The 25,579-nt window shown below is 40.9% G+C and overlaps 1 protein-coding gene across 1 annotated transcript in view; it reads right to left on the bottom strand.

Annotated features, from left to right (window-relative positions):
• MAD1L1 (mitotic arrest deficient 1 like 1) overlaps positions 1–23,678 on the bottom strand; it is a 383,288-nt gene extending 359,610 nt beyond the window's left edge. The window contains exons 1-8 of the mRNA XM_075718490.1: positions 23,529–23,678; positions 22,091–22,231; positions 20,119–20,298; positions 18,567–18,691; positions 17,798–17,879; positions 15,890–16,020; positions 14,516–14,630; positions 13,507–13,568 (exon numbers count right to left, since the gene is read on the bottom strand). Of these exons, the coding sequence (XP_075574605.1) occupies positions 13,507–13,568; positions 14,516–14,630; positions 15,890–16,020; positions 17,798–17,879; positions 18,567–18,691; positions 20,119–20,298; positions 22,091–22,231; positions 23,529–23,678 (986 nt within the window). The remainder of the gene's footprint in view (positions 1–13,506; positions 13,569–14,515; positions 14,631–15,889; positions 16,021–17,797; positions 17,880–18,566; positions 18,692–20,118; positions 20,299–22,090; positions 22,232–23,528) is intronic.
• Positions 23,679–25,579: the final 1,901 nt, after the last annotated feature.

Here is a 25,579-nt window from a genome sequence, read left to right as displayed (position 1 = left end):
TAAACTGAGCCAATAGCAGAGCTGTCAAGTATCACCAAAAACTGTCCAAGCTAACTAACTGATAACAGCTGCCTTCTCTAATTGAGGATACTGATACCGAACACATTCTCAGTCAAAGCCAGATACCCTATTTCTGTCCTTCTTAGAAAAGTTAGTAGGATTTGAAGCCCACACTGAACAGCTTCATGTGTACCACAGAAAGAGAATGATTGTTCAATTAAAACAGAAAGGAAATCAACTTGGTCAGCAGGGTGTAACTCAGGAAAATCCAGAATTTCATATTTCTTCCTACCCAAAAGATTGATCTTTCTTTCACTACGCTGTTCCTATCAGTATCTCTGGAAGACAGTTTAAACAAGTAATGAGAATTCAAAAGCAATTCCAGCAAGAACAACTTGTGCTAGAAAAAGGTTCTTGCAATAGTTGCTCGTTACTCCCCACAAAGAGGCATAGCAATTGTTAACTTTGCTGACAAGAGAGTTGAGAATAACATAGAGAAAGGAAGTGAGTGAGCATTGACTCAAAACAGTACTAGAAAAGGAGAGAAGAGATGCTCAAGTTTTCAAGTAAATACATTTTTAGAAAAGCCAAAACTACCTACATCGGAAGGTCAGGCTCTCTGACAGATCCTATGTCCATTTATATAACAAGAGGCAGTAAAAGTTGAGAGCTGCTTCAGTGTGCAGAAGTTTCTAACACACTGTTCCAAAACGTATCATCCTCTTACAAGAATGACAGACATGACTTCACTCACTACGAGAAACTTTTCGCTGCCAGGGGATGAGCAAAGTAAGTGCAGAACACAAAACAAGTGCAACCACTAGGGGGCAAAAAAAAAAAAAAAAAGCCCAAAATGAAAAAAAAAACCAAAATTTGAAAAAGGTAAACTTTGCTAATGCACTCCCTGCATTTTACATCAACGGCAGGGAGAGAAAAAAGGTTTCATACACCTCCACCTCTTAACTGCCTTGGCTATGCGAAATAGTTAGGCATGTTCTATCTTCTTTCTGCTGAAAAGGCCTGGCTCCACTTCCTGCAAGCTATTCTAACTCCACAGAAAGCTTCTTTTGAAAACAGGAGCTCTGAGCTCTTATTTCAGCTGTTCAGGTCAGCACTTTGAAAATAACCTCCAGACACGAACTGATTCCAGGTGTTCACTACACACAGGGATCCACTCAGCCCCCAACACCTCCCATCTTTGCTTTCAAAATGGGAATCTTGCCAGTTATCACAAACCCAACTCTCTTGACAGCCTGGTGCAGTGTCTGCCGTCATTCAGGCAGCTCACTTCAGGACAGACTTTGTAGCTTCCAGTTCTTCCTCATCAGTTCAGGGAGAAGAGAAACATATGCCAACAAACCTCCGTAGCACATTTAACAGCATCGTAGCATAGTACATAGAAGAAGGAGCAGCCACACAGTAAAAATGGAATCACAAGGTTAAGACAAAAAATACTTTTCATTTTGTCTCCTCAAACAAAACTGCAAGATTGCATTATTTATAGAAACAGCAGCAACTGAAGAATGTCACTTGTCTCTAATACTTTACAACTTTGTTGCATATAATTTCAAATAAGAAAGATTATAACTGAAAGAGTATTAAAACATTTTTCTATTTATTCGATGCATATCTTCCATTTGCAGGATATAATTTTACTTTTAAAAAGGTGGGGGAACACTAAATAAAATTGTTTATGCTTAAGTAAAATCCATGCTGATGAGAGTTAAACTTTCATTCTAAAAGTCTGCTTCATGCCTTGCACATTACTCCGAATTTTCCTATCTAGACCAGGATACCATTGTCTCCGACACTAGACCAGAGATGGATTAGTAAATAATCCGGTCCAACCTGGCAAATTTTGTGCTGCAAGTTATTTTAAAATAACAAACAACAGTTACATAATCACAGCTAGTTCAAGAGAACCTTGAGGGATTTATCACATTAATCTTTTAACAGACTAACATTTCAAGTTCACTATGCCCTTTAAGAAATGTTTGAAAATATTGTGCAGTGCTTTTACTACTACAAGCCACATTAATTTTTTTCTCTCCAAACAATGCATGCACAAAGGTATATTTACAAGCATATTCCCTTTAATAATGTAGCTTGTGAGGAAAGAGAATATAGCCCAGGTAAAGACATGCTTTGGTCAAAAATATTCACTGGTAAAGAGGTCCCAAGGGAGGAAAGATTGAAGCTTAAGGACAAGGCTTACATAATAATATCACAAGGCGTTTAAGCTAGCTTGTTGGAGCTAGGAGCATTTTAAAGATGCTGAAAAGACAACATAGTTTAATGTTCATACATTTCCAATTTTCTCCTGCCGCATCTTGATGTTGCTATGCTAGCTACCCTATTAAGTACAATTAAAACTGAAAATTAGACCTTTCCTGGCTGATCCAGTACAGAACTGCCCCCTGCACTGATGACAAAGCAAAGACAAACGATTGAAGCAGCACCTTCCTAGCTACCATCAGAAGTATGAATCCTTGCTCTAGGCACTGAAGAGGTTAAGCACTAACCATGAGTGAATCATTTGCAAAACGCCATCAAGATAACCTGCACCAAATAGGCTCAGAAAAGCTTCGCAGATAGTACAAATCATATTTTGGTCTTGTCTACACTGGCAGATAAACTCTTCTTAATATTTCAGTGCATTTTTCAGCAAGCTGCTTATTTCTCAACATGAACAAAGGTCAGCTGTTCTCACCCGTCAGACCTCTGTCCACAGTTGTTGTTCTCTGTGGGCAGAAAGATGGACAAGGTCTACTTTTATTCACTAACACCCCCCCACCTCAACTGCAGTTTTCAGAATTCTAGTATTAAACAATGCCTGCAATTCCAAACAACAATATACTGCTCCACTCTTCCTATTCGTGAGCCCATTCCCTTGCTTACAGGTTGGTACATATGCATTCACACAGAAGTGGGACTGAAAAGGATCTTTTAGTTGAGGTCCTGTCTAGTCCTTTGCTATTATGAACTCGAGTCATCTCTTCCATAACCTTCTGGGGCTTCAACTTAAAAGCAGTAATTTGTGTACTTTTCACTCCATTGGAAGCTGCATTCAGAACTTAGTCTTTCTAAAAGTTAGAACCCCCTTCTAGCTGTATTCATGGCAGGGTTACAGCGATACCATTTAAATGCCAATGCTAGTCTTTAGTATAGCTGGTTCTTTTCCTCACTGGTACTGATCCCCCCTCCTTCCCCTCCCCTCCATCCATGTATTTCTTGGCAGCAATTACATTTCCTGCCAGCCTTTGCTAGAGGAGGCCAGTCCTTCCATTCACCACTGGTTCAGGGCGCTCTCAGGCTCCTATCGGCAACCCTTTTCTGCATTTAGTTCCCATACCTTCCCCCACAGTGGGTGACCAGAACTCTGAGAAGTGTCTCCCAGGCCATCTACAGAGGCACTTGAACACTTCCACCTTCAGGGAATTTTTGTCTCCTGGCGCATCCTGTGTGTGATAATGAACAACCATCATGTTGTAAACAAGAACACAGCCCTTCTAGTCCTTTCCACTGCATGTGCCACATTTTACAAAAGAAGTTAGTATTCAGCTCCCAATTCCGTGGAGCCTCGTGTTTTGTTTCACTGAATTTCGTCTCACTTCTTTAATCCTTAGGGTCACTCAGTTCTGCATATCCAGCTTTTGTGTATTTATGAATCCTCTGAACTTGGCATCATTAGCCATGTTTTATCACCACACACCAAATTTTTGCACCAAACCGATTAACAGAAATACTAAATAAAGCAGATCCTAAGGCTAACCTTCGAGGAATTCTACTTATCCTCACGTTTCCCTTTCAAGAATACTAAATCTATCCCTGCTTAAACAATTCCTTATACACCCTGTGATTCTCCTATTAATTTCCATCTTCTCCCGCATGGTTTATACTTTCCCAAGCAGCTCTCTTGATCAAATGTTTCAGTGAAGTTCAAATAAATAAGATCTATTGTGTTTTATTTGATAAGATAATCAATTCTCCAGACAAAGAAAGATGTTACGTTAGCCTGGCACAATCCATCTTGGTACTCCTTGATCCAATGAAGAAGGTAGATTCCTTGCCCTGCAGATAAAGGCCATACCCACTAGTACAAGGGAGTAGCACAATACAAGAGTTTGAATACTTACTGAAGCATTTTGTTTTGCTTCTACTTAGAAAAGGCCTGTGCATTTTGAGAAGGGTTTTGAAAAAGGCATTGCTACGCTAAAACAAAATCATCCTCAATAAGCGTGTACAGGATCCATTTTTACATTTTGGTTTAAAAGGTTCCCTGCAAAAACAAAACTTTGAGGATAAAGGAGGTATAATACACTGTACATCTAAGGGAGAGGGAAGGCATAGCACGCTGACAGCCCCAGCAGAAAATTTAGAACTGAAATACTGAAAGGTGCTAAAATGGAAATGGAATGGTAAAATTAAAAATGAGCTAGAGATTATAGTGGTTATTGGGTCTGTGGAAATGACCAAATGAGAGGCTGAATAGAAACCAAGCACAAGCATTTGAGCTCTCTGACAGTGGCAAACCATCCCCTTGCTGATTAGTCTCTGCTATTTAAATGATAATTTCATTTTAAGGCAAACAAGACTGCTTAATGTAGGGAAAGTGGCTTTTTATAAAAGTGGCTGTATTTCTGAAAGCTTCTCCTTCACAGCAGAGTGAGCACCTAAGTTCAAGCCATTTACACATAACATGGGTCACTACATGCTGGAAGAAAGCAAGCTACTTTTACCCAACTGTTTTTCAACAGCATCTCAGACACTCCTTGCAAGAAATAAAGGCAGCCACACAAAATGAAGTGTCTGACTGGGGAGCCCCCTGTGGCAAACGAATCCCCTGCTATGCAGAAGACAACACCAGCATGCATTTCTAAACCCACTCCTGTTCCTAGCGGAAAAAGAGCTTTAAGTTTATTGGTTTGGGAAATGCACCCTATATTCAAGCTGGGACAATTGCTCTATATTTTGATAAAAAGAGTCAATGGAAAAAAGTGATATTTTCCAGTTAAAAAAAAAAAAAAAAAGGCATCTTCACTTCCAAAATAAAGTTCTTATCCCCCTAGTAAGAATCGTCCATCTTTGCTTTGCTTTCATTATTCTCCATACAGCTCCTGTGGGCAAACTACCGAAGTTCCTCAAATTATTCTTCAACAAAGAAGATGGATAGTGTGCTATGCTATTGTTCAATAGTTTTCTCTGTCTCTAGAATGCTAGGTCTATGATCTTGGAAAGACAGTTTCTTTAACTGTTCCCAGAGCTTTGAAACGCAAAGCAAGGACAGACATATTTTTGATGTGAGCTTGCTTACTTTCTTACTCTGATTCTGATTATACATTACAGCCTCCGCCTGCCTAGATGTCAGGTGCTCATCCATTATGTTTTACACTCTTCCTATCTTTCCTTTAGCCTCAAGACTTATCACTCTGATATATTCAAATAGATATAAAACCATTAATGGCAAAGGAGAAAGAACACTAACATTTTTGAACATCAGAGATAAGTACAGCATTTTTGGAAAAAATCAGTATCAGATAGGAAAATACAGCAGAAAGCTTTGCCCAGCATTTCAGTGAAGTACTGGCAGGAACAGACCTACAAAATTTTAAGAAATCCATGAAGAGAGATGCAGATGGTTGCCATATTAAAATTAAGTGGATCAACACCATGAGAATGGGAGAAGACTAAACTCTGGCTAAAGCACAGATTTGACATCAGGCTTCCAAACATCACATTTAAATACATTACTCCCTTCCAACACCCAAACATGGCTTGAAGTCTCCCAAAACTGCATTCTAACTACTCTGAAAACTGGAGCTTCAGATTTTGAAAGGACAAAGGAACATTTTCTCCCCACCACACACAAAAAGCATTCTCTCAAGGAAAGCTAAAACCTAAGGCACTGCAGAAAGCGAAGAATAATGTACATTTTAACATAACAGGATAACAAAGAACAGAAGAGCTTAGAGCAACACTCCAGCATATGCTGCATGTCTCATTCAATAGGTGACAGCTTCCTCCAAGACTTCTCTACGTAAAGAATGGTGGCTTCAGTACACATACAATAATTGTAAGACAACCACAATTAGTTTTCTCTTGAAACTTCTACCTCACTTTCTGAAGACAAAGATCCCCTTTGGAACTGTTCAGGCACTTCTTCCTCAAGAAGATTGTAAATGTTTCTAAAGGAACGCTTTCATCTTTTACACATACTAAGTGCTAAAAATACTGAGCACGTAACCTTTATTTCTAAATAAACACAATGATTATCCTCATCATCCCTTCCAACCCTGGCTGCTCATTGCCATTTCCCCTGCCCTGCTTTGGAACAGCACAAGTATTTATACACCCACACAGTAAACCTGATGAGGGAACCGATCTGGCTGAAAGCTGTTTTCCATTCTAGATTACTTTTTGCTATGCAGGACCACCTCCTTCAGCTGCAGTGCTCACAGAACCGTAAAGTACCAGGTAGGAACAGAACATTTTCACACAGACACTTGGGTCAGAAGACCCACGTGACAGGAATGGCAGAACTGCTCTAAGTTGAGACTAACTTGTCCTGGCAGAACTATGTGAGAGGAATTCACATGATATTAATCCCTGTGCAGAAGCCAGCAGAAAGCCCTGTTCTGCAGAATATTAGCAACCTGCATACATTGGCCCTCTTCACAGAGTGAATTCTTTAACATTTATCAAACCTTCAACTTCAGTGGAAGGCAAATTTTTTTATGACAAAATGAAGCTCTTAGGAGTAACTGTAAACTGTAGTACTGTGTCTATACAGGTCAAGAGCAGATAATCTTTCCATGAGGTAAGCTGAGACCTCATAACTATAAAAGCTTCTCTAATAAGCATAGCTTCTTTTTTGTTTTGTTTTTTTGTTGTTTGTTTGTGGGGTTTTTTTTAATTAGCATTTCCCCCTATGTAGTGTTTATCTCCCTTTTTGGTGCCCTGGGAATTCCCACTGTGATGAGACAGCTTGTTTTACACTGGGAATCTCATAAACAGCAGTCATGCAATTTTCAGTATGTTCACAGATCATAAATTACAATTATTTACATAAAACGTAGACATACAAAATGAAGTTTCAATATCCTCATACTATGCTAATTCTAATTTTCTTCTCCAATTAGGGACTTAGCTCTAAAGTAGGGGGGCACCATTAGCCAAACCAAGACAAACCCATCCCCTCACCCCCCACTTAAGTTCGGGTCAGTGGTACAGTTACAGACAGCAGCAAGCATCACTTTTAACGAGATCAATTTCTTGCTTGGTGACAAAAGACCAGAGGGCTACAATAGGCTACTCCAATAAAAATATTTGCTCAACTATGGAGCGATCATGCCAGAATTATGGCATTATCGGAACTAGCAACAGTAACCCCCAGTCTTGTCTTGATTGGTTGCAGTTAATTAAGTATCCAGAAACGCATATGAGCAATTCAAATTATTTCAGCATGCACTGCTTTGTATATCTGTCAACAGATTTTTTCTTTTTTTTTTTTTTTTCTAAACCCAGTAACCACTTATTCATAATGGACATTCAGGGAAAGGTAAATTACTACCTTGTGAGAAAGGAGAAGATTATGAGCTTCATTCCCTACTGCAAAGATATTCAATGCCTTGGATAGAAGAGAGTGCAGAGTAGCTAAGCATAGTTAATCAAGATTCAAAAAGGAAAGCAGAGAACTCCAATATTCTCCCTTCTCTTCTATTCACTGAAAAAAAAGAGCACTAATCCACCACTAAATGCAGAATCAAGAAATCTGATTCCCTTTTCCCTCCCTCTCTCCTCCCTTCCCCCCAACTCCAAAAGCAGAATCTGCATAGAAGGACTTCCCGTACTGAGTGTAGCACCTGTGTAATTACAAATTACAACTGTGCTAACCACTGTACTAAATAGAGATGCTTGCCACTTAATTAAACCCTTTCTTAGAGAGGAAATGCATACACATTCACACTATCTCCTCTTCTTAATTGGTCTCAGACATTGCAGGAAGCTAGTCCCCAAGATTTGTCAGCGAGCCAGCCCACAGATGTTTCAGAAAGAAAACCAGGTCAGCATTAACAGGTTCACTTCTTTGGCTCTAGGCGACAGGTCAGCAGATCAGTGTCTGCTGTCTGCAGCTGGCAGGCTCCACTAAGTGAAAATCATCCTTAAGAATTGGCCTGAATTCCTGTCAAATCTGCACTTCTCTTTACAGGCCTGGACAGCAAGTATGTGAAACAGCTACAGCAGCTTAATGCGATATCATCACTGAAGCCAACTAAATTTACCCTTGCAAATTGAAGGATGACTATAGGTACTCTCCAAACCCATGCTTCATTAAACCTAAGAGTCCCTCCAGGTCAACCTTACACCATAGGCATCAGGGGCTGAGACCTGCCTTCCAATATAACTGCAATTAGATGCAACTCAAGAACATCCAAGACCATGACTGGAGCCTCTAAGCAACACAGAAGAGTCCAAGCGCACCACTTTTCTTTCTGATATGTCAGCCTCACCTTTAATTTCCATACTGTATTCCATGGCCCTTCAGAAAAGGACAGCTGATCTCTCCATTATTTCCCTGTGATGGGCCATGGAAAAAAGGAAAATGATTCTGAAAAGTAATATGAACAAAAGCTTTTGCTTAATCTTCCACACACAAACAACGAGCCTGAGCTGACAGTACCATTTACAACAGAAAATGGTGCCCCAAAAAGGAAAGACCTACTTAAATAGGTCATTAAAAATATATTTGATCACCTTCCAATCCTTGATTACTCTAACATCAAACATCTGTCACTGATATAAAATAATTCTGCTGTGTATACAAAGATCTTTGAGCCCAGCAGGTGAAAATGGAAAAACTTCATATAGTCACTACTTCCAATTAAAACCCCCCAACCAAAAGACCAACCAAAAAAAAAAAAACCCCAATGAAAAAACCCCCAAACCAACAAACCCCACATCACACATTACTATTTCTCTCAGAAAATAAAATGCTTGGAGTAAAACTCCTCTGAAGCTGTTGCTAGTAGTCCACTTGTCAGCCTTCACAAATTCGCATAACTTTTCAGCAAAAGTTCAATTTTGAAAAACTTGCAATCTTCTGCCACTTATAGATAAATATGAAGACAAATTTAGCATTAACCCTTCCTTGTCAGCTGCTATCAATGACTATCAGTATCTTCAGTATCTGCCTTACTAACTGCCTCATCTTTAAAACATACCTGATGCAAGTCATTTTGCATCATTCTGTACTCCAGGGTGTATCTGTTTATGGATAGCAAAATCACCTGGCTAATTCATTAGAGGACAAAGGCAAACATAGACAAGCAGCAGCAGAAAAGGCTCATTTTGATTAAAAGCTCACAAAACAAGAACCCTCATTTTTCATTTGGGTATCTTCTACATGCCGCAGAAGGGAAAGTCAGAACAATAACTGTGCTGCTCTAGAGGATGCAATTCTAAGGCTTGGGGTGGGGAGAAAAGAACTAGGCTTTGAAGAACTCCTATTAAGCAAGACAAAATGAAGAATGTGTGGTGTAAATATGAAGTTTACAGAGTTGGTTGGAAAAACACTCTATTCTGTATGTCATTAGAGAAATACGCACAAACCTTTTTCATACCAAGTTACTACCCTAAGGACTGCACAAGGAGACAGTGATGCATACATGTAGCATTAAACAGTTTTTAAAAGATTTGATAGCAACAATGAGCAATTTTCCCTTAGACTAGCTGACCCTTCTTAAGGTGCCCAGCTGATAGTTTTTACATCAGGCTGAGCCTGCCAGACTGGAGCAGAAAACCAGTTTTCTCCAGCAGCAGGAGAAAGGATGCCATCTCCTGGATGGTTTTGCACACTGTCATCCAAATAAAGCGCCCGCCTTCTCTCACACACAACCTTCCAGAAATATTTTTCTGTTAAAATCCATGTTGTTTAATGGCAGTCAATAAACTACCTGGAAAATATCTAGGCTAATAGTCCAACTCTGAAAAAACAACCAAGTCTGTCATGATTAACATGGTTCTTCAGTGAAGATGGTCAAACAACTCAATTACACAAATACTGGATTTTGAAGATATACAAACTACATCAGGATATCCTGGAGAGACAGAGTATAAGAAGCTCGTTTTCTCAACACAACTCTTTCCTAACAACAAAGTCCTATGATAGCCATACATGAAAATCCTTCTCAAAGAGAGTGTCCTGGTTTCGGCTGGGATAGAGTTAATTTTCTTCCTAGCAGCAGGCATAGTGCTGTGGTTTGGATTTAGTATGAGAAGAATGCTGATAACACACTGATGTTTTCAGTTGTTGCTGAGTACTGCTTATGCTAGTCAAGGACTTTTTCAGCTTCCCATGCTCTGCCAGGCGCACAAGAAACTGGGAGGGGGCACAGCCAGAATAGTTGATCCAAACTGACCAAAGGGCTATTCCATACCATATGGTGTCATGCTTAGTATAGAAACTGGGGGGGGGGGGCGGCCAGGGAGCAGCGATCGCTGCTCGGGAGCTGTCTGGGTATCGGTCGGCGGGTGGTGAGCAATTGCATTGGGCATCACTTGCTTTGTATATTGTTACTATTATTATCATTATTATATTGTTATTATTACCATTACTATTTTACTTTATTTCAATTATTAAACTGTTCTTATCTCAGCCCAGGAGTGTTTCTCACTTTTACTCCTCCGATTCTCTCCCCCATCCCATCGGGGTAAGGGGAGTGAGCGAGTGGCTGTGTGGTGCTTGGTTGCTGGCTGGGGTTAAACCACAACAGAGAGTAAACTCCAAAATAAGTCAGACTTTCTACTCGCAAAGCAAGAATTTCAAAATTTAGTGTTTTTTTCCTTTTACAGTTGAAACCAAATCCTAGAGCAGGACTATCAAGTCAGAGCAACACATGACAAAAGTGTGAAAATCCCTAGCAGCATAACAGTAACATACAAAAAAGACCTAAAAGGCAAAATTACAAACACAATTAGACAGAGCCAACTATACCAGAAAGTGGGCAGTAGGAAGATATCAAAAGGACGCATAATTGAACACAAAAGAGATTATGTAGATTCATAATGTGTATACATGAACCATATATAACTGTGGTGTGTATTCATTTATTTTCTGGGTATTGTGCAGCTGACAAGTATATTATATAATGTTAGTATAAAGCAGGTGTAATTCCAAGGGCAAATTCTGGAAAGAACACTGCACAACAGCAATGCAAACACACCAACATGCTCTAGAGCTAAAGCTGTCTTTGCTTCCATAGTTTATGAGAGCAAGAAGAAAACCCAGGAGCTTAAGTGGAATCCAGAACTAGCAAACATAAGATTAGCCTTTGAGTAAACTGTTAATGAAATTGGTTCCCCCCCAAAAGGTGAAGCATTATAAACACTTAGCTCTTTCATTGTTACCAAAAAGAGACCAGTACTAAAGACAGTAGGATTACCACTACGCTCCTAAAAGCTGCACCTCCTTTCCAAGTATTATTCCATAAAATTACACTCAAAGATCTGATCATAAGCCAATCTGACAAAAAGCCTGCTGGGACCAGGCAATCAGTGAACAGAAACCACTGAGAGCAGACACAGAACAAGCCCTATCAAAGTGCTGCAGGAAATGCAAAGCCCTCCTCTCCTAAAATGCCGCACGCTGTACACACTTCCCTTACATTCTGTGTACCAATGAAGAATGTGATAAGAAAAGATGAGAAATCCTAATGCACTCCCTTTTTCCTTGCTTATCTAGTTACTAGCAAAGAGCACATTGCTGTGGCTCTTTGGGTCAACTGTCCAACTTGTTTCTATTTTCTTCTATTATGAGATGGGCAATTAACTCTTCTCAAACTTTCACCAACAGCATACTCCAGGAACCTAACCAGGACAATGATCTCTCATCATCTTCATAACCCTGACCAAAAATTAATGTAATTCATGCTGTAAGAAGTCTGAGCAACAAAAAAAAAAGGGTGGGGGGAATCATCCAGTTCCACTTGCCACAATTGCATGCAGAAGATGATTTTTCTCAAGAGCAATTCCCTTTTCTGTATGAGAAGACGCCATTAATAGCACTAAACAATATGGCCCAATCAAAAACCTAACACTTTACAGTGAATATTCTGATTTTAAATGAAGGAGTTATTAGACTTCAACAGGCAGAATCACTTGGTTCCATTTATCTCCCACTGTGAAATTACCTCATTAAACCTTTAACAGCTTGAGGTAAGTAAAAAGGTTTTACTCCACCGTCTGATAGAACAGGTTGTGTGAAAGGGATTCATACTATTTCTGTCCATTCCTTGCCACAGGAGATTTAGCACAATTCTAACTTCATCTAAATGTATGTATCCTCAGCAGATGCAGGAGAGAATCTCAAACATGCCACCTACTAGCACGCCTCTAGAAAAAGGTTCATTATCCTCATTAAACAGAAAACACTGAGAAAATTAAGGGGGCTTTCCCAAGTTGAACACAAGTGTCTTTTACATGAAGTAGTAATGTGCCCAAAGCATACATGCCTATCAAAACACTCCTATTTCCAAACAATCCCAGCAGTGTGCAGGCATAGCTCTGTTGTTGGGCACGCGTAATGAATGGAATAAAGAAACAACTGGTAAAATTAGGTTCTGCAGTTCATGTTGCAGCTCAGGCCTTGGTCCGATATGAAAGGTGATCTGTACTATAATGCTCATATCAAGACAGTTATTTACAAAGCAGCATCCCTCCTTCTAGCGTAACAACAAAGTAAATATTTAGAGAAAATAAAGCAGTGATGAAACATATGGCACACAAAAGCATCCTAGCTACACAGAAAACCTTCTGCTGTGGAAGAAAACGATCAGAAGATGCACCATTTCCAGCCCCACTTTATACCACATACATACCAGAGACCTTCAAAAATCTGGTTCAATGCTCCAGATGCCAGAAAGAGTTGTTAAGTAACAGAACACAAAGACTAGCTGGTGTTACAAGACTCCATTGGGAGGTGAGGGTTTTTTCCTCCCTTTTCCATTTCTCTTGTTAGACAAAATAACTAAATTAACAACTGTTCTTCAGCTGCTTTAGGGAAGAAAAGTCACAACGCCATGATCTGGCAGTTTATTTTGACATCCAGATTTCAAAGAAATCATATTTACAACAATTTGTCACAAGTAACATACATTCTCTCCTCTGGACATATCCTAAAATTCTTAGAAGTATGCTTATTGAGCTAGCAGAACCTCTAACTAAACATGGATGTAGCTATATGCAAGAACTTCAAAGAACTCAAAATTGAACCTTGGCCTCAGAGACACTGGTCAAGCTGCCTCCATGAAAAACATTTGTTAGTTCCCAAAGATACTTTATAACAGTTTGTATCTTATGGTTCTTCTCATATATAATAAACAGTACTGGAAGAGCTTCCACATGAAGAAGAGATAGCAAGAAAGCATGACCAACACACTTCAGAGATTAGATGATTAAGAGGAAAGCAATTTAAAAGTTTTAACTCCCTCCAGAGCTGTGAGCACATACCTGATATTCAAGCCAGTGCTCTGGTCCAGTTTCTCCCAGCTTTTTAATTTTCCCAGAAGTTTCTAAAGTAGAGATCAAAAGAAGAGTTAGAGACGCAGACGAATGTTCTAACAACTCATTTTCCACAGTTTTCTCAAAATTTTCCATTCAAACGCAGTGTCTTTCCTTTTCCTCCTGCAGATTTCATTATCTTCTTATCTAGCACTTTCAGGTTGTCATTCTCCAGCCCTCGCAAACACTCTCCCTGTCACCACAGCTCTGTGACACACGAGACCCATGTTACACTTCAGCACTATAGACGATCCAATCCTGTGAGCTACCATCACTGTACTAGACCTTGGTAGACTAGACTCTTGGCAGCAGAGAAGAAAAGTTGCATCTTCAATGCCAGTTCTGTAGCAGCTGAAGTGCCCATTTCTCCTCTTCCAGTTCCTCCTATAGCTTTTTATTTTCGGTCAATACCAGATAGTATTATCTAAACCTCAGACACCAGTATAGCTCTGCAGATCAACAAGTTTACACATTTAGGTTAATCTCTTGACAACTCACTGTATGCTTGACACAGGGTGGGATGGAAGCAAGGTAATTTTATTCACCTGAGACCACATTCTGACCCTGCTCACATTGGCAGTAACACAAGCATGTATCAATGTTTTTACCACACGCCTGTTTGGCAACACTGTGTCTGGGCAGAGCTTAATAGCAAAAAAAAGCACTCCAGAAGAAGAAAGGTAAAAGAGAAACAGCAAGGCCAAAAAAGACAGTATGTTGAGATAGTTCTTTACAGAAAATATCCACCTGAACAGTAGATATCCTTTTGCCTTTTTCACCTTCATTGTCATAGCTCCCCTCATGCTGACATTTAAGTTTGGGAATGCCTGGTTCGAACACATTAATTAAAACAGGCATCGTATCTCAACTAACACAAACAGGAAGAGCCTAAAAGACAGGATGGGCAACAAAGGAAACCCCTATTCTGCTCATCCACCAAATATTTCTAGCTCCTCACCTCATTTTCCAACTCAACGGCCACTAGCTGCGCTTGGACTTTCTCATAGCGTTCCAGTTTTCTTTGGAGACCTTCTACCTCCTCTTTAAGCAATCCGTTGTTTTCTTTCATTTCCCTATGGTGAAACGAGATACAATGATTAAAAAGATCCATGCAACTCAATTCACTCTCACAAACGTCCAGATACACATGGAATTACAAGGGAATCAAATAACATTGAACAGACATTATGACATTTGACTGACTCACTTCTATAACCTTCACTGCAAAGCCACTGCTACAAAAAAATGCAGCTTTATTGAACTCATTTTTTGCTACTCTAAGTGCCATCCTAATTATATCCAAACAACCTGAAGTTTTGCATCTGCTTTAATGATTGGCAAAATAGCATGAAAGGTAGCAAGAGACTCCCAACTCTGATCTTCAGTCAGGCTGAATGCAGGGTTGGAACACAGCAAGCGGTAGACGCGAGGGCTTTTTGAGTACTCTGTGATGACTGAGCAAGCATTGAGACTGCTTGTTTTCACTTTAATAGAGGTGTGCAAGGGTGAGATAAAACTGTTTCAAAAAAACCATGACCTCTAATCTGTTGATATCATGTTTCTGTGCACAAAAAACAAGCATGAGCAAGGATTCCACGATAAATAATTTAAAATTATAATGAAACACTAACAAGAACAAAGCCAAGGGAAATTATTTAATTTTAGAATTAAAAAAGCTGGCAACATCACTCATGTAATTTAGGCTTTTTTTTTTTTTTTTTTAAAGATGCACCAAAAGGTGGAAATTAAGTTTACTCAAAAAAAAAAAATCTCTCCCTTTAAGGCAAGTTATTTCATAGTACATAGGAATTTAATTTTTCAAATTAATTGTCACTTCAGACACCCAGAAAGTCTACTCTACTGAGGGCTATATCAGAGTGCTTTAGAAATTTAAACAAAAGACCTTCCAAACATCATTCTGGAACAACAGGCCTTTAAAACAGTGGTAACAATAACTAAGCAAAAACAGTTATTACAGAAATGTTCAGCTGTCGCTTCCCTCTACAGGGATTTCTTTCCCAAACCTGTACAGATTCATCACTATCTTTAAAAATTGAATTTTATTCTAACAAATAGGTATCACTGTCCAGAATGATCAATACGCTCCTGCTGTGTTCAGGAAGATTACCCAGATCTTGTCAAATCCTCTCATCTAGTAACCATCACAACACTGCTCAATTCATACGCAGTATTTAGATGAAATATTTAAACTTCCCTCTAAAGTTTCCCATATGGAAGCCCAACAGAGAGATTTGAAAGAGCATATAGTACAACTGTGACAGGTACAGAAGAACACAAGGTAAGCCTCTCAACAACCAAACCCTTCTTTCACCTGAAGTAGGCATTTTCCTCCCTGAGCTGGCGCAATTCCCGCTCCATTTTTGGGAAACGGGCCAGTTCTGCCTTCATGTTCTTGACAATTAGAGCATCATGTTCCTGCTGGGAGAACTTCTGTTCCAGATCCTGGAAAACATGGGATGGCAAGAGGACAGCAATGATTAACTTGTGTCCTGGTTTCGGCTGGGATAGAGTTAATTTTCTTCCTAGCAGCAGGCATAGTGCTGTGGTTTGGATTTAGTAGGAGAAGAATGCTGATAACACACTGATGTTTTCAGTTGTTGCTGAGTACTGCTTATGCTAGTCAAGGACTTTTCAGCTTCCCGTGCTCCGCCAGGTACACAAGAAACTGGGAGGGGGCACAGCCAGAATAGTTGATCCAAACTGACCAAAGGGCTATTCCATACCATATGATGTCATGCTCAGTATAGAAACTGGGGGGGGGGGGGGGTGGCCAGGGAGCAGCGATTGCTGCTCGGGAGCTGTCTGGGTCTCGGTCGACGGGTGGTGAGCAATTGCATTGTGCACCACTTGCTTTGTATATTGTTATTATCATTATTATATTGTTATTATTATCATTACTATTTTACTTTATTTAAATTATTAAACTGTTCTTATCTCAACCCAAGAGCTTTTCTCACTCTTACTCCTCCAATTCTCTCCCCCATCCCATCAGGGTAGGGGGAGTGAGCGAGCAGCTGCGTGGTGATTAGTTGCTGGCTGGGACTAAACCACGACACCTTGGAACTCGTAAGAGCTACTTCTTCATCGTACTTTTTAAACTCGAATCAATGACTCGAAGTTGGAAGGGAGCTCAGTACGTCATCTGGTCCAATCCATTGCTCAAAGCAGGGATGACTCTTGTTCCACTTGTAACATCTGGGCTGGCCTCTTCTCTACACCTGTTTACCCTAAGTTCATAACAAAAAGAGATCTCTGCTAATCATTAAAAGGACCTTCTTCTAAAACCAAAATCTGTGATTTTCTTGTCCTCTATCCCTCCAACAATGAAGAGCAGAGAGGGGCACTTGGATGGCCTGCAAGAATTAGGCATGAAAAGAAACACAACCATGCATTTTAGCATTATGGTAAATGTTGCTTTTTTTCCTCAAAAAAAAAGTAAGTTTATTTAGAGCTGTATTGCAGTCTGATGTCCTGTTTCCCAACCTTTCCTTTCAATGGAGGAGTCTCTTCTCGCAATCGCACAACTGGCAATGAGGCTGGCTTTCAGTGTGGCTTTACTTTACAGCCACCACAGGCAATGCCACTATCAGCACCTGCTCACACCAAAGTAACTCTCCACATCTGCCTCTCCCAGGAAGATAAGACAAGTGAAAAAGATACACTCCCACCAACCTACATGTTAATTCAAAAGGACATAAAGCATCTTTATACTCACATTTAAGTCAGTGTGGTTTTGAAAGCTTTGCAAGTAATTGCACTTTCTAAGAAAGCTAAACCCCACTCCAGAGGAAGGATTTTCTGCGAAGCAGAAAAGTAACTGTAGCTGCTAGGTTCATCCTCCACCATTTGAAAACAGATTGCTCTAGAAGCAATCTTCTGCAGAGCAATCTTGTGCTCTGGCACAAGATCAAACAGACCATTCCTCCAGAGCACTGCATAAGGATATAAATCACCTTTCTACAGAGAAAGCATGAGTGGATTTTTTTTTCCAATCAATTGATACAACAAAGGTGAAGTGTGTCATGTTACAGCTAATTGTAGGTAGCCTTGTCCATCCAATTGAATTTAGCCAACTTCAGCTCTTGCTGGACACCAGATCAGATTTTTATATGACAAACTAACCTTTTATTTCTGCAATAGTCTTTTTTTAAAAAAAACATGTTCTGTTCTTCCACAGAAGAAATTAAAAACTAAAGCTTCATATACACAAGTTTCTTACCTTAATCTTCTGCTCATATTCTGTCAGTAGGGATTGGCTTGCTTGCAATGTCTGGATTTGCTGACTAGCCTCTTGCCATTTTCTATTAGATGTAGACACAGGAGGCATTTAGCACCCAGGAATCATGTACCAGAAACAAGCTACATGCAGAAGTCTCTCTGACAAACATTTCCAAACACCACTAACAAGGTACATGGTACTGTTATAGAAGATTGTGTCTCTCACACAGTTTCACACTCATACCATCTCCCTCTATTTTATAGATAAAAATACGCATTTTAATAAACAGATGCTTCTTGAGAAATATCCAAAAAATCAAGCCACCTTAACTCTGAAACCAACAAATATACACTCACAGTAAATAAACAGCACCTTTGACATTGAAGAGTTGAACTTAGTAAGCAAGGAAAAACACACTCATCTTTCAACTACCCCTCAACTATGATTTAAGGCTTGATATTTTTGTTCTGTTCAGTCTATAAAGTTCAGACTAGCCTTTCCCACCCACATGCCTTCTGTTAACTCTCTACCATGAACATGAAACATCGCTGAGATTTTAAGCTCAAGTATGTTTTTCTTCTCAAGGTACAATTAAATTGCACCTCAGAGCTAGTTTCAAACAACGGTTATAACCTGCACATCCAGATCAAAGAACCCCTTTGAAGAGCGGAAATCAAACACTGTTGAAAGTTTTCTGAGTGACAACAGCTGCAGAAGATTGAAGTTGTGTTTGCCTTTTTCTCCCTACAGTCATTCATCCCCTACTTACTTATTTTGAACATCCAGCTGTTCCATCAGTTCCTGCTTCTGAGAGTCTTGGCTTGTCATCTGCATCTCTTGATTCATTATATTCCATTGCAGTTCTGATATCTTCCCTTTTAATATAGTGATTGTCTGAATTAATAGAAAGAAAGAATAAACACACAAGGCTATGACTCTCCAAGCTGGACATTCTAGATAGCAACAGACAGAAATCTTATCCAACTAAAAAGTACAAACACTGAATCTAGAATCAATCCCACACTCTTGCAAACCTTCAGACCTGCAAACTCACCTCAAAAACACAGGCAAGAGCAAATCATTTAGTCGCTTTCATCTGTCACCCAAATTGTCATTTCCATTACCTGTTAAGTGGGTGACCTCAAACTGGCATGAAAAATATCAAGTTTCAAAGCTAAATGACGATAAAACACGAGTATATATATTAAAGTAAAAAAATTATCCCACAACCATTCCAAATATATTTTGTCTGGGTTTCAAAATTGAATATGTCTGGGTTTGCCTCAACCAAATACCAGAAGTATTACGCTTTCCTTAAAATTAGAGGCCAGCATTTTTTTAATTTTTGTTCTAAATTTCTTAACTCTGAAGAAAAACTCACAGGCTTGTTTCAAATAGCCATTACTCAGCTCCCTTTAACAGAGAAAAAGAGAAAAATCTCAAAACATTACATATGTAGGGTGTTTTCTAGACAGAGAGACATGTAGGGTTCTCATCTTGATACTGATGGATATGGAAATAAAAAGAACACAGAAGTAGAACTGCTGCACACATTTCATATGTGGGTTTAGTTTCTCTCATGTTCCATCACTGTCTCCCTGTTTTTAATTGCTGATGACTGGCATGTTAAATCTGCTTTATCATATAGATACATTTCCAGTGACACCTAGGCAGGAGGAAGGCTTAAGGACTTAGTGGTTGTTGATCCACAACTGATGCAGGAAACCAAATTAAACAGAAAAGTTAGAAAAGAACTAGCTGAATTTAATTACAATGATATCTGAAAAGGTTGAGAGTTGAGAAGATGGTCTGTTCATCCAAAAGAACTGAAATTATTATCCAAGCATTCATTCTACAGTGGAACACATAGGCATTTAAGACACTTTGGGAATACATACTTTGTACATAACTTTGGTCTCATCCACTCTACAGTTCCCCCTACTACCCATCTTATCTCCTCCATCATTACCCCTTTCTTTACTCCATGTCATGTAACCTGACTTCTAAACTTAGATGCTGTATGTATGTTGCCTTGCACTTTCTTCCTCCTTCTCCTTATCAACCTGTCTTAAGAAATCTCTTCTCATTGTTAATTAACAGAGCAACATCTGACCTGCTCACTTGTGTTGGGATTTGGTTAGGTTCTAAACTTTGACAGCAAAGACACACACCACTGGGGTTTATTCATTTCCAGATGATGAACACAGCGATTCTGATTTTATATATACTTTTTTTTAAATAAGAAAGGGCATTTTCAATTCACATGAGCTGCAAAGTCACTTGAAGCTATGAACGGATTAAAAAATTTACTCTGTTCTTACTTCATTAGCTTCAGCTAATTTGCTCTCCTTCTCTTGCAGCTTCTTACTCATTGTCTCCATGCTCTTCTTATAGGATTTGTTCATGTCCATTTGTTCTTTCAGTTTATTTTCAGCTTCTGTTTCCCTTTCCTGATATTGCTTTATGCGTGTCAGCAGCTCCTGGTTACGGTCAGCCTCTCGCTTGCAAAGAAATAAAATTCAAAGAGACATTAGAAGAAAGTAGCACAAAGGTGAAGCTGTTTTCATTTCTCCTGTCTCTATTCCTCATTACTGTTGTCACCAAGGCATCATCATGAAGCAATGTTACTCAGACCACAGCTTTAACCTTCGCACTAGCAAGGGCAAAAATCTTACCAGCAGCAACTCAATGTCAAGGAACTACCCAGGGCAATGGAGGTAGAAAATTAAGAGACAGAGTCTCCCAAATCTCTTAGGCTGAGACATGAGTATGAGAGTACAGACTGCTCCACTGCACACTTCCCAGCGAATCAAAGACGAAAACATTTGATGCTCCAATTTAGAGCTGACCCATGCGTAGCAAATTGACTTTCAGAAACTCAGATCTCAAAAGCTGGGTTAATAAGACAAACTTCCCTCTGCAACTTCTGGAAATTGTATGAGGCTATTTAATGGAAAAGAAACAGGGTTTAAATGCACAGTATTATCAATTAATACAGTAAATATTTTTGCACTATGACAACCTTTCATACACCATTTCAGTTTATTCCTACCACAAATTGATTAACACTTATTGAAAAAATGTGTAGTAAATTGCTTTGCTAATCAAAGCAAATCAAGACACAGATTTACATAGTAAGCAAGGATTATGCAAAGCAATGTGAGGTTCCTAAAACCTTTATCCACATGACTCAAAAAAACACAGAATCTGAGCAGGGTAATTACCACAGTGCTGGATTAGTGCTGCTCCCTTTTTTTTTTTTTTGTAACAGTATTTCAAGGGTTTCTGTGACTGACTCAGCTACATTCCAGTTTGAACTCTGTGTGGCTTAATCCCACATCACCCGACTTCAGACAAACAAGGAATTTAGTCACTGACTTGCTATTTCACAACTACACACTAAATCTGTCACCCAGCACCCTTGTAAAATACAACAAAATACGCTTATTATTTTTTAAATATTTCTTTTTAAATAATCAGCCACATACAAGACCTTTATTATCCTACAAAACCCAAAGATCTACTACTTATGTCAGTAATGTAGTTAAGCAAACATATACGGGCATAAAACCAGAAACCAATAAAAGCTATTAGTCCCGGAGTGAGGCTCACTGTTTTATCAGTGCAAGCTCTCTTGTGTGACAGTGCATCGTTGGCACTGCTGTTATTCCAATTAATTACAGTCACACAAACTAAATGCTTGCAATTGTGCCAGCAAAAGTTTAAATTCATCTTGGAGAAAAATGCTTAAATACTTCTGGGAGAAACAAGAAACAAATCCCTTTTGTTATTGCTACTCATGACAACTTCAGTGCTAAACTAACAGAATCTGGCGATGAGATCACCAGTTTGTCAACTAAACAAGGCTTTGACGTTCACACTCTTGTGTACGTTAGCAAGTTGGTGCAATGCACCGCGAGGGGATCCGTAGAGCAAAACAGCTGGTGCTGGGAACTTCACACCTGCACCACCACCACATTCGCAGTAAATGCAAACGCAGTAAATGCACTCCAGGAGCATTTACTACAGATTCACTGAAGCCTTGCTCTGGAGACAGAGCGTCCATTAGCAGTTGGAGAACACTAGGCTTGCTCCTGGACTGCATCTTTCAGTTTAGTTTCATCCAAAAGAGCTGACTATATACATTCTGAGACACACCACTACAAACCAAAGCACAGTATGCAAGAAGCCAAGAGGATATCCCTGATCCAAACTAAAACACCAACGCAGACGCACTACGTATGTTCTGACTTAGGCCTATGATATCAAGCCATCTGCAACTGTCATACTTACCTCATAATTTCTGGCATTGGTATTAGCTGCCTTCTCTAGCTCAATGCGGGCTCGTTTGTGGCTAAGCTCCATCTGCATCTTCTCTCGTTCCACCTGCAGGAGCTGGGATTTGGAGTGGATCTGCCCAGCTTGTTCTTCCAACTGGCCAGTTCATGTGTGAAAAGGGACATTACACACCATTAACAGCACTGCAATATCATCATTATCTCCCACCCTGTACTATTCAGATGACACTTGCATGCCATCTTACAAATTACAAGGAAATTATCACCATGTTTGTGGTATTTCTCTTCTCACACCAGCTGCAGATGGGGAAACCAGGAGTTCAACACCACATTCAGAAACCCACATCAAATCACTGTTTAGTTGGAAAGAAGCGAATTTCAAGTTCTTCATTCAGAATTTCTCATTCAATCTTTAGAGGTACTCTGACAAAACGTATTTCTCTATGTAAAAAAAGGTTAATTACGAACTCCCCAAGCCTCATAAAAGTTAACAGCAGCTAACCAAGAAGCAAAGATCATGCTCCCCGTGAAATTTAACTGCTGAGCAAAGTAACGTTTCTCTACTACCTGCTACAACATTACACTTCATTTTTTCATTCAAATTACCTTAGAACACAGACGATATTAATAGACGACCTCATATCTAAGCAATGTACATTCAACACATAGCTAATGAAGACTCTCTAACCAGAGCCTCCTCTAACCACCTCTGTAACCAGAGATGTACCACAGACAGAAAATGAATAAATTTTTGTCAACATCCCAAATGCAAAGCAGATTTGCATTAAAGAGAAAGCAAGCTTTTCGAGACTGAAAAAGAAATTATATTAAGCTACAGAATACAGAAACTTTATTCCAGCCTAATAAACAGTCCTTATGGTTCAAGATGTCAACCTACTCAATGCTTTATGAGCATAAGGCAGCTTACAGTAAAAAGTCAAAAAAACCCCACATGGATACGAACAGAAGCAGACAAGAAAGCACAGCTGGTTAGCATGTCAAAGCCACAGCACAATGCAAGTCTCCTGTATGTGTCCAGGCAAAAAAACTTTAAGGAATATTGTGAAAAAAGGTAACAAATTACTTACTAGAAAAATATTAACAGATATAAAGCTGCTTTGTTCAGCAATATGAAAACAGCTTACAATTTAATTTCCTGAACTGGTATACAGATACAACAAGCAGGGAAGAAATTCAAAGGACCCGTCTTAAATTCTTACAAAACAGAAATAAATATGTCTGACACTTTAAAAAATTTAAGGATTCTAGAATGTTCACCAAAAGCAAGCTTCCATTATTGAGCTTGCACGAATATCGATTTTTGAAAGAATGGTCAGGTCTTAACGAAATCAGTCCCAATTCCTGGAATCACAAGGAGTCTACAACCACGCTGAAGTGACACTGCGGGCATCACCAAGCTGTGGACACCTCACCTGCACCCTCTGCTGGTACTGAATCTGTAAGGAGCTCTGAGACGACCCTGGTGTAGCCAGCCCAGACACCCCCTCTGTACGATGTGAAATGAAGTTGTTGAGGGATCTCAAGGTGGAGAAGACAGTGGTGTTATCTTCCAAGTCCTCCATGTCTCTGGAAATACACAGAAAGTCATCAGCAAAACATTCAGAGCAACGTACGGTATATTGGCTGCTTTGCTAAAAAGAGATACATTGCTGCCCTGAGGAAACACTAAATGCAAGGTCTTCCAACTTACAGCATACAAAGCCCAATCTGCTAGCCACTGCTGGGATCCACAGGTTACTGCTGGGATCAACTTGAACCAGAAAACACTATCCAACCAAGGCTGAAGCTGTAGGTCTCTGAAATGAGAAACTGATGCAACAGAGCCTGTTCTTCCCTGGGCCTTCTACCTGAAACAGTTTGATTTTATTTAAATACATTCTCCCCTGAATCTCAGCCCATACGCATACAAAAATAAGAGCTGTCATAAGTTATACAAAATTGAATTCTCCTTTCCTGTATAATCAAGATAGATTCTGGGATACAAGTTAACATTGCAGGACATGAAGATCTACAGCATATAACGCTAACAAACAGTACGCACTACTCTTCAAACATTTGAGGCAGGGAGGGAGAACTAACCCCATGCTAGCAGCTAACCCTACCTTCTACACAACTTGATTCTGGTTTCCAAAAAGCACTTTGGAACCTAACTTCCAGCAACGAGACCTCCCAGGTCCACAGATCACTTCTGTAAGTAAAACTGCATCCCCTCGTTCACGTAAAAGTTGTTGCAATTCTTCATTCAAGTTTGGAAAGGTACTAACTAAAAGGCCAAAGACAAATCAAGGCTGGAGCTCAGAAAAGCCTGCAAGGTTTCTCAGGAGACTTCAGGAAGCCTTCAGTGAGTCCCTGTAGTGACTGCATGCCCCACAAAGCCCCAGAGGCTCACAGCAGAAGGCTCAGAACCAGGAAAGGGCAAACCACACCGTTCACACAGGCTTGTGCCAGAGACACAGACTCGGGGCTAACTTTCAGGCTTGTGCGCTCTCGGGGTAGCACAGCAGGTATTCTTTGGATTTATATCATCGCAAAGAGGAGACATAATAGAAGCACACTCGCAACGCATCAGCCAAAACCCAAATGAAAACGTTTATTCGAAATAAGTACTGCAGTACCACATGCAAATAAATTCAAGAGAGACCACGGCCAACAGGTAACCGGGCTGCAGCAAGCCACTTCTGAAACCAACAACAGCGCTAAAAATTAAGACAACCCGTCCACCCCGCCGCGGGACCCCCTTTGGCAAAGGCTCCCTCGGAGGGAACGAGGGACCCCTGCCCTCACAGCCAGCGCCCCGCGAAAGCCCCGAGGCCGGCCGCGGTGGGCGCAGGGGCTGCTCCCCGCAGCCGGGCCGCCCTGGGCCCCGCGGGGGGCTCCAGAGAGGGAGCGGGGGCCCGGGCAGCGCCCACAGCCCTGCCCCGCCTCCGGGGCGGCGAGCGGCCGCCCGGGGCTGGGAGGAACGGGGACCGGGCACAGCCTCCCCTCCCCGTGGGAGCGCCGGGCCGGGCCGGGCCGGGCGGAGGGGAGCGGGGCCCGCGGCCTCCCCGCCCTCAGAGCCGCCCGCCCTCACTCACCCGCCGCGGGCGGCGGCGGCGCGCGCCCCGCTTGGATCTCCCTCCTCGCCCCGGCGCCGAGATCTCACGGGAACTCGCGCCCAGCTCTCGCGAGAACAGCGGCCCCGGCCGCCGTAAGGACGGGAGTAGGCGCGCACCCCCGCCGCGGCCCTCGCGCCGTACCGTAACGCCCCGCCGCGCTGCGAAGGCGGTTGGCGCTCAGCCGTCCCCCCCCCCCCGCAAACCCCGCAACCCACCCCCCCAAAAGCGCTCCGGCCCGGGGAGCCGGCTGCAACGCTCCCGCTCGGGCAGAGCCGTCCCGCCCCACCGCATCTGCGGCCGGAGGAGCGGCAGCGAAAGCGCCCGCCCAGCGCCCTGCGCGCTCCAGCCCCCGGCGAGCCGCTGCTAGC

The sequence above is a fragment of the Pelecanus crispus genome, chromosome 11, assembly GCF_030463565.1.
Source record: "Pelecanus crispus isolate bPelCri1 chromosome 11, bPelCri1.pri, whole genome shotgun sequence".
NCBI lineage: Eukaryota > Metazoa > Chordata > Aves > Pelecaniformes > Pelecanidae > Pelecanus > Pelecanus crispus.
The sequence above is the reverse complement of the archived record's forward strand: the minus strand, read 5'-3'. Positions and strand labels throughout refer to the sequence as shown.